The 10,143-nt window shown below is 42.8% G+C and overlaps 1 protein-coding gene across 3 annotated transcripts; it reads right to left on the bottom strand.

Moving 5' to 3' along the window:
- Nucleotides 1–3,701: 3,701 nt before the first annotated feature.
- Nucleotides 3,702–9,611, bottom strand: LOC124114754 (probable cytosolic iron-sulfur protein assembly protein CIAO1). Of its 3 annotated transcripts, none has more exons than XM_046475486.2 (3): nucleotides 9,470–9,611; nucleotides 7,471–7,891; nucleotides 3,702–5,389 (listed from the first exon to the last, which is right to left on the bottom strand). In XM_046475486.2, exons 2-3 carry the CDS (start codon nucleotides 7,862–7,864, stop codon nucleotides 4,779–4,781), a joined length of 1,005 nt encoding a protein of 334 aa, XP_046331442.2. In that variant the 5' UTR covers nucleotides 7,865–7,891; nucleotides 9,470–9,611; the 3' UTR covers nucleotides 3,702–4,778. The 3 variants fall into 3 exon arrangements, with proteins under 3 accessions (XP_046331442.2, XP_046331444.2, XP_046331443.2); XM_046475488.2 differs by having other exon boundaries at nucleotides 7,471–7,883; nucleotides 9,470–9,585; XM_046475487.2 differs by having other exon boundaries at nucleotides 9,411–9,584.
- Nucleotides 9,612–10,143: the final 532 nt, after the last annotated feature.

The raw sequence follows: 10,143 nt of genomic DNA, 5'->3' as shown, positions 1-10,143 counted from the left end.
AAGATGTTTATTTCTCATGAATCACCTAGGTGACACAGTGAAGTTGACAAGAGAGACATATATACAATGAAATGAGACAATAGTTAGTGGAGCATACACAGTCCACATTTTACATACTGTTCTAGTCGTAAGAGAAGAGGTTTATGAGAACAATTCATAAGTGAAACAAAATTTTCAGCATTTGGATATTTACAATAATATAATGGGAGATATTTATTTCTTAAATGATCCCATTCATGGCATTCTAGTATAAAATGAAACCAATTTTAATTTTACACAGAGCAAAGCCTACCTTCCCACTTGAAGTTACACCATCTACCAGTTTCAATTGGGAGTCGGTGGTTGGTGGTTCTGAATTTAGTAAGGCAAATGCATAAATAATGAGGTAATAGATAGTTTTCTATTGAAAGGATGTCTTTACACAAATTGTAATAGTGTCCTTTCGAGGAATTAACTTTACTTCTCCAACTTTGTAAAAAAAATGATCTATAAGGACAGTTTTGACGTTAGCCTTTGTCCATTGTACAAATAACTATGCTTGTCGTAAAAGGCGACTATGCTTGTCGTAAGAGGCGACTAACGGGATCGGGTGGTCAGGCTCTCTGACTTGGTTGATGCATGTCATCGATCCCAACTGCGTGGATCGATGCTCATATTAATCACTGGGTTGTGTGGTCCAGAATCGATTATTTACAGACCGCCGTCATATAACTGGAATATTGCCGAGTGCGGCGTTAAACAAAAAAAACCCCAACCAACCATTGTACACTGGGAAATTCCTGAGACAGCCAAAAGTGATTCAGACCTGTACTTTGTAAAATACGCTGGATTTCATTTACAAGTGGGAACTCGGAGTGGGCAATTTGGAGTTTCAACATAAGTTTGTACATTATACCTGATAATTTGGTTTCTGATAAGAACTATCATAAACCAACCAATCAGGACCACTGGGGCTAATTAAAAACAAGTAGTTATTTCAGTCATATCACGCCCCATGTTCATGTCATTGTTGTATACTGGATACAGATATATTACGTGCACTTCAATCAGTATCGTCATCGCTTGGCGGGGGCATTGTGCGTTGTCGTCGTCAGCAATACGGCCTGCACCAGTGACTGATATTGTGAGCAACAACCCACGCCGTCAGGGTACGACGACACGCCATCAACCAAGTTACCGACTCTGACCTCCCGATCCATTAGGTCAAGTCTAACCCGGAATCCCCACGGGGGTAGAGAGTGGCCCCTGGCAACAAACAAGAGTGCTGGGGAGCTATTCAAATCATCGTGCCCACGAGTGCAGCAACATAACCCGGCAAATAAGACATCAACAGCATCAGCAATGTAAGTGTCCCGAGTCGTAGTTGACGCCACCGCCTCGGTTCCACACCACATCATTTTCCTAGAGGGGACACTGGTCAGACGTGTTTACCACTTTGGTAGAACCTAATAGGAGGGCGTGGTGCCGACAGATCAGTGTCTATCAGTTCAAGTCTGGGGCACGAACCTGCGAGTAGTGTACGGGTCTAGCACACACCCCTACACAGCGAAATTCCGCGGCCTTGACCTCAAGGCTACTGATATCCCCTTCCCCCAACCCCACCGTCAGCCACAGGCACTGACACGTGTGTCATGCTTTGTTGGTGCATGTCATCGATTCCAATTGCGTGGATCGATACTCATGTTGTCAATCACTTGATTGTCTGGTCTAGACTCGATTATTTACAGACCGCCGTCATATGGCTGGAATATTGCTGAATACGTCCTCACCACCCGATCCCGTTTGTCGCCTCTTACGACAAGCAGTCGCATTTTACGGCATGGGTTGCTGAAGACCTATTCTACCCCGATAATTCATTACATACAGGTGAGGTGAGGTGAAATGGGGTTTAACGTCGCGTCCAAGATTATTGCACTTATATGGCGACGTGCATGCACGTGTACTTGTCCGGACTGACTTTATAGTGCCAGCCCAGAGATACCATGCCGCAGTTTAACATGAATACCCAACTCAGACACAGTATACTGACTCCGAGCCGACCACCCCTTAATGCCGAGCGCCAGACAGGGTAACAACAAGTACCATCTTTTAACGTCTTTTGATATGACGCAGCCGGGGATCCAACCCCGGACCTTCCGCTCTCCGGGCGGACGCTCTACCACTAGACCACGGAGGCGGTCCGATTACATACAGAAACATGGTGTTGTGCTTGTGAACCAATCAGAACACCTTAATAAATAACAGAAATATTGACAATCTTAGCTTACTGGACTTGCCGTGACTGCGTTGTATAGCTGTATATATGTAAAATTTCAAATAGTTGTACATGGTGTATTGGAATAAAGTATTGACTATTTTATGTAACGTTCCTTTAAATGAAACAAACGTGCACAGTAGGGTTAATATCGTAACAAATTGCCATCGGGGCATAATAATAATTATTTTGATATTTTAAACATTGAAAGCTGAAACGTAAAAGCAATCACTGAACTACGAAAGGCGCACGTACAAGTTGCTGAGCACGATTTTACGGGTGCTTCATTACCCACGTTCCTTGGGTAAACCACAATGTGTTCTAAGTACCACGGTTTGTTGCTGAAGACATATTCTACCCCGATAACTCATTACATACAGGTGAGGTAAGGTGAAATGGGGTTTAACGTCGCGTCCAAGATTATTGCACTCTTATGGCGACGTGCATGCACGTGTACTAGTCCGGACTGACTTTATAGTGCCAGCCCAGAGATACCATGCCGCAGTTTAACATGAATACCCAACTCAGACACAGTATACTGACTCCGAGCCGACCACCCCTTAATGCCGAGCGCCAGACGGGGAAACAACAAGTACCATCTTTTAACGTCTTTTGATATGACGCAGCCGGGGATCCAACCCCGGACCTTCCGCTCTCCGGGCGGACGCTCTACCACTAGGCCATGAAGGCGGTCCGATTACATACAGAAACATGGTGTTGTGCTTGTGAACCAATCAGAACACCTTAATAAATAACAGAAATATTGACAATCTTAGCTTACTGGACTTGCCGTGACTGCGTTGTATAGCTGTATATATGTAAAATTTCAAATAGTTGTACATGGTGTATTGGAATAAAGTAATGACTATTTTATGTAACGTTCCTTTAAATGAAACAAACGTGCACAGTAGGGTTAATATCGTATCAAATTGCCATCGGGGCATAATAATAATTATTTTGATATTTTAAACATTGAAAGCTGAAACGTAAAAGCAGTCACTGAACTACGAAAGGCGCACGTACAAGTTGCTGAGCACGATTTTACGGGTGCTTCATTACACACGTTCCTTGGGTAAACCACAATGTGTTCTAAGTACCATGGTTTGTTTGTTTGTTTGTTTGTTGTTTAACGCAGCACTCAGCAATATTCCAGCTATATGACGGCGGTCTGTAAATAATCGAGTCTGGACCACACAATCCAGTATTTGATATCATGAGCAATGATCCATGCAATTGGAATCGATGACATGCATCAACCAAGCCAGCCAGCCTGAACACCAGATCCTGTAGGTCGCCTCTTACGACAAGCATAGTCACCTTTAACAGCAAGCATGGGTTGCTGGAGGCATATCTTCACACCATGGTAGTAAGCACGTGGTGAGAACTAAATACCTGCTTTCATCATCAGAATATGATCAGAACTAAAATAAATGTGATGTACTTCATATCACCATCTTCTATAATTTAATAACAATATTATACAACATTATGAAATATATGTTCACAAATACTGTAACCATGCACATATTACAAACAAAATCATACATATGTGATATTTTCATATCAACAATAAACATAACATGGCTTGGATATAAAATATCTCTGAGGATAGACCTCGATAATCTCTAACTTCTTATTAATGTACAGTAGTGGAGCCTGGAGCCTGGAGCCTGGAGCCTGGAGCCTGGAGCCTGGAGCGTGGAGCCTGGAGTGTAATAGTGAGCATAATACAAGAAACATTGTGATGATATCCATGGCTGGAATGTGCTGCCACTTCAGTGAGTAACACATTTGATTATCCTTCATTATCATATGCAAAGGGAACCCTTATCAGGAGTGGCAGTCGGGTAGCCTGGTGGTTAAAGCGTTCGCTCGTCATGCCGAAGACCCGGGTTCAATTCCTGAGATGGGTACAATCATTACAATGTGTGAAGCCCATTTCTGGTGTCCCCTGCCGGGATATTGCTGGTATATTGCTAAAAGCGGTGTAAAACCATATTCACTCACTCACCCTTATCAGGAAACCTACTGACTGTTATAAACTGAAGTCTACATGGTGTTGGTTAACTGAACCATTCATCTACACAGGTTAGAGCCCATCTCCACAGGTGACGGGTTAGAGGACATCTCCACAGGTGACGGGTTACAGCCCATCTCCACAGGTGACGGGGTAGAGCCATTTCCACAGGTGACGGGTTACAGCCCATCTCCACAGGTGACGGGTTAGAGCCCATCTCCACAGGTGACGGGTTAGAGCCATCTCCACAGGTGACGGGTTAGAGCCATCTCCACAGGTGACGGGTTAGAGCCCATCTCCACAGGTGACGGGTTAGAGACATCTCCACAGGTGATGGGTTAGAGCTATCTCCACAGGTGACGGGTTAGAGCCCATCTCCACAGGTGACGGGTTAGAGACATCTCCACAGGTGATGGGTTAGAGCCATCTCCACAGGTGACGGGTTAGGGCCCACCTCCACAGGTGACAGACCATCAGTTCAGTGACTAGAGCTTGACAGAGCCATCATCACTGTTCAGTCAGTCGCCAGAGCTTGACAAAACCGTCATCACTGCATGATGCTAGTAGTCCTGCCACTTTGGGGTTCCAGGCCACACAGTTGACATCCTGTGAATGTGCCGCCTGAACAGTTGTCAGTAAACTGAAATTTGGTTGGTTCTGATCCGACCCTGCATCCTCCACAAACACGCGGACTGCATCGTCACCAGCTGCCGTCGCGATATGCCCGGTGAGGTGACTCCAGTCTATGGAATAGACACACCTCGTATGGTAGCCAGACAGGGTACAGACACACTTCCACGTGGGGTCACGCCCTGTGGTGGCGACGCCCTCCTTGTTCCCAGGGAGATACTCCTGCCAGACTTTCACGGACATGTCATCACTACATGACGCTAGGCGTGTCCCTGACTTGTTGAAGGCAATGTCCCACACTGTGGAGCCGTGGGACTCTAGGGTGGCACAACACGCCCAGTCATCATTGTCTTCTCTCAGAAACTTGATGGTGTCGTCGTAGCTGCAGGAGACGAGGATGTCTTTGTTGGGGTGCCAGGCCACGTGCTTCACGTCCTGGGTGTGCATGCTCAGCACGCTGGCACACTCGTACTCCTCGTCATCTGTCACTGAAACAACAAGCAATAATACCAAGGTACTGTAGTTCACCTCTCAGCATTAGGGAATGGGACAAACAATGTCTTGTAAGCTTATGAAATTCACATTATTGACATCTTTCCCAGGCAAGGAGGTTAACTGACTATAAAAGTCCAGTTTTCACCCTTGCCATTCTAGACTGGAATTATGGAGTTATATTTTGGCTGGACTAATGAGTCTATGCACAGTCCAATTAATATTTGCGCAACATGGCGGCTGCTGCCCTGCTGATTTCAGTCAATTGCACGGCTTGTGTTCCATCAATTGGGAGTCGACAGATTTTCAAAATCTTTTCATGTTTTTAATCAAGGTGCTCGTGTTATTTGATGCTCTTCACGAAGTAAGACCTGTTTTATTACAATATAGATATTGATTAACGATCTGATCGTCTTGACTGGGAGCTGCCATCTTGTTTGAAGCAAATGTAACTGATATGAGAGGTGGAATCTGATTGGTCAATAGGAGAGACATAGAAGGGACATAACTTTTAATAGCCACAGGTGGCGCTACAATCAAGCCCAGAAATTCCAACCTAGTTCGACAAGGATGGAAACTGGACTTATACAGTCAGTTAACTCCCTTGCCTTGGGAAAACATCTAATCCAACATTCTGTGATTATTTCTTGATCTATTTTGTTGAAGAGACTTAAAATTATTAAGCAATTACAGTTACCTTTACCTTTGACCTGAGAAAAATGAATGACAGGCACTGGAGAAAACATGAACCAGGTATCACTATAGTACTGACCTCCTCTTTATAACACTCTGACAGATTACAAAGAAACCCCACTCTGTCGCTACAGTTGACACATGGACCATGATGTCCATATCAGCGTGAATCAAATACCTTGTTCAAACTGATACAAGTGCCAAATGTTTGTTCTTTATATTCCTCCTAAATGTATTTTAAAAAAACCACAAGACAGAACATATGTACAGAGTTATCCTTCATACAGTGAAATGAAGCCCTGCATCCTTATCATGAGTTAACATTCTTGTTTCTCCTTTAACTACTGTTACTAATATTCACTGTGTATGGACTGAGTGTATTGCATTACTCAATGACTAGTTCATTAGGCTCAGTACTTTGGGATCATATGAATGTCTAATGTTCAGTGTTAATGAAAACAAATGACACAAACTGACCTGCCCCAAAATATCCCAACTGACTCACAACGAGCAGGGTTTTATTGCATGCAAAATATTTGGTCCCATTAGCAACCATGGCAACTGGATCCTTAAAACCCCCTCAGTTGTAGCCATGGTAGCATGCTTCTTTATTTTACTGTATTTTTTAGTAACAAGGAAAATCCCATTTAAATTTAGTATTAGGCTTCACACTATATTTTACTTCTTGTTGGTAAAGTGGTGACCAAAAGCATGACTGAGACTCACACATTGAACGCCAAGTAAAATCACTGAGCAGATGTGCACATGGAATGAAATACTTTTTTGTGTTTATGGAGGTATCTACATTAAAAAATGGTGAGCAAACTGTGTACATCTGTGTAGCTTCTAAGACAGCTTGTTTATTCATTAACACTGGACACAATACGGAAACAGTGACATTGTTCAGTGCAATAATGTAACATGAGCCCCGCCTATTCTATTACAAGCCAATGAGGAAACAGCCGTCCATTAGTGGTCATGGCCTTTTTTTCCTTGGTTTATTGACAAATAAATCAATACGGATAGACCAATCTCACCAATCTACAACGTTAGTGGCGAGAAGTAAGATCTGATTTTAATGAGATTGTCGAAATACTTGCAATCTATCCATCATAAAATAGTATTTTCAATCCTTGTGTTAGTTTTCCTTATGGTTTAAGTCTGTTTATACTGAAGATGTCTAAAAATGCAGCGTTAGAAATTGGCACTAGTCCAATAATCCTTGCCAAACTGCCCAATAGTTAAGTTATCATAAGGACTAGAAGAAACTTGCCATTTTCAAAGGTTTTGGTATATCATTAGAAGGTCTACTGGACTAAAACAGTTAGTTTCTATTGCTACAATGTCCAAAATGTTTAGTCCAAAGCAGAAATTAGCTGCAAACCTTCCCAAATCCACACACTCTTGTCACGACTGCATGTTGCCAGCAGGTTTCCGGTGGGGGCCCACACCACACACTTCACCTCATTCTCGTGGCCCTCAAGGGTTGCAATGCACTCAAACTCCCCTTCCTTCCGACTCCAGACACATGTGGTTGCATCGAAGCTGGCACTGGCCAGGTAGTTGCCGCATGGTGACCACGCCACTGACCGGACTGTCCGCTGGTGGGCGTCGGTCAGGACTGTCTTGCACACCCAGTTGTCTCCCTCCTGCCCCCAGATGCGGACACTCTTGTCCCCGCTGCATGAGGCTAGCAATGTTCCTGTGGGGTTCCATGCCACGCCCCACACTCTCTCTTCATGCCCGGTCAGGGCACACAGCTCTACTAGGACATTCATTAATATCGTCTACTTTGCCCTGAAACACTTGTAAAGGGAGAGATTTCAATAGACAAAAATCTAGCACAATCATTCACATCTTGCAGAGCTCCAGATAAGCTTTCGGTCTTATGGATATTTTACCCATGCATTTTAAAATCATTGGGTATCAGTAATTCTATCTGGGTATTCAAATTTCTGTTACCCACTAGTTTTTACACATGTGGGTATTTAAGTTAAATATTTAAAAACACTTAGTCTTGTCCCTGCAAACTGTTGTCGAGTGGGTTCGAGAGCTTTATAGGACTCAAAAATACCGCGATACTTCCACAAGAAAGGACGGCAAATGATCATGATGTAACTGTCATCGTGGAGTTCGGCAAGAATGTCTGTATATAATTTCAAAATAAGTTTGATTTGCTAATCGAATACGCAGGGTTACTTCACAATATTTTGATGATACGCACTAGTTTTATTTTTGTAGCGTATCTGTAATGTTCGTTGCGTATATGATACACTTGAATTTTATTTCACCGCGTATTTCTGCATTTCTGATGCGTATTTTACGCAGATACGCAGCTTATCTGGAGCTCTGTCTTGTACTTCACCCTAAAGTATTAATTAATAATGGAGAAATATTTATAATAGATGTATGTGTCTATGCCATTCATTGGTATGTATTACTTCCTCACTGAAACACTTTCAAAGAGTCTCTATAGACACAGGTGCTAGTTAGGACATTACTACTATGACTAACACATCTGCTGTACTGTGAATGACTGCTTGTAATGCATGTTCCTATGTAGGGAAATTGAACCCAGCCATAGGTGTGATGATATTCACTTTAACAACTTGGCTACCCCACCGCCCCTTAATCAAGTCTGGATCAGACAGACAAGTGGATGATCAATGAACAATGTCATTCACATGAAGACATCCAATCAGCACAGTCACAGAGTCCGAGTTTTGACAAGGACCACATTGTTTGTTTGTTTATAATAATGCCTCACTCAACAATAATCAAGTCTGGATCAGACAGACAAGTGGATGATCAATGAACAATGTCATTCGCATGAAGACATCCAATAAGCACAGTCACAGAGTCCGAGTTTTGACAAGGACCACATTGTTTGTTTGTTTATAATAATGCCTCACTCAACAATATTCCAGCTATATGACGTCAGTCTGTAAATAATCGAATCTGGACCAGACAATCCAGTGATTGACATCATGAGCATCGACCTACGCAATTGGGATACTATGACATGCATCAAACATGTTAGTCGCTCTTACGACAAGCATGGGTTGCTGAAGACCAATTCTAACCCGGGTCTTCACCGGTCCCACAACCACGTAATACACTTGGGTGGGTAATTAAATTACCACATGTATGGGATTCAGGGGACCAATTCTTCCCTGTAGATTCACATGGGACAACCAGGTTATTGAGTGGGTTCACTTTGTCATCTTTTATGTATTGTACTTGCTCAGGTGTATATCGAATATTGCCATCAACCATTGCGTCTTTGAGTTTTGACAGCTTCCCGATGTTACGTGCAAAACTCACATCTCCGCTCTAAACACTGCCGATATAGTTCGGACACTTTTGTTAATAGGGTTCCTCACCAGTAATGAAAACGCGGACAACAGGTGAAACCCAACAACATGTAGGGTAGGCTACCACGATGTCGGTAGAGATGTTTAAGCTCCTCCACAATACCGTTAGGTATCGCTTCTGAGATCTTCTCGCATGCTGTTGCAAGCTTCGCACACTCCAATTTAACGCGTATAACTAATTTGCAATATCGTTGCGGTAGAACATCGCTGCGGGGAGCTCAGTAGAAATAGAATGTCGCTGCAAGGAGCTTGTAAAACTCCTGACGGTTGACTGGGCTCCTGCCTATATGATGTCGGGCCTTCTGGAAAATAATAGATCTATGTTCTCTGGTGGTACACAAGATACACGTGATACAAATATACAATTTTCAATCTTGTTCACACAATCTAAAAAAATAGATCGGTTTATTATTACAGCATACCAATGAAAGAAAGATAGTGTATTTAAATTGTAAAAATAATATTGTGGATGATGAATATAATGTTTTATTAGGTGACCGTTACTTAAATTATTATTCGGGTGGGTGGGTCCTTGGCAATCAGGGGAGGGTCTTAAAAAGTAATACACATATTTTGGAAGCGTCATGAAAAAGTCGATATTGTATGATAAATTATAAAGTACGTTTGAATTTTGTCTTTTTAGGGAGGGTCATCCAAACATATGACAAGCATCGGGGTGGATA

The sequence above is a fragment of the Haliotis rufescens genome, unplaced genomic scaffold (assembly GCF_023055435.1).
Source record: "Haliotis rufescens isolate VD_foot unplaced genomic scaffold, xgHalRufe1.0.p SCAF_31, whole genome shotgun sequence".
NCBI lineage: Eukaryota > Metazoa > Mollusca > Gastropoda > Lepetellida > Haliotidae > Haliotis > Haliotis rufescens.
Note: the sequence above shows the minus strand (reverse complement) of the source record. Positions and strands in the feature narration are given on the sequence as shown.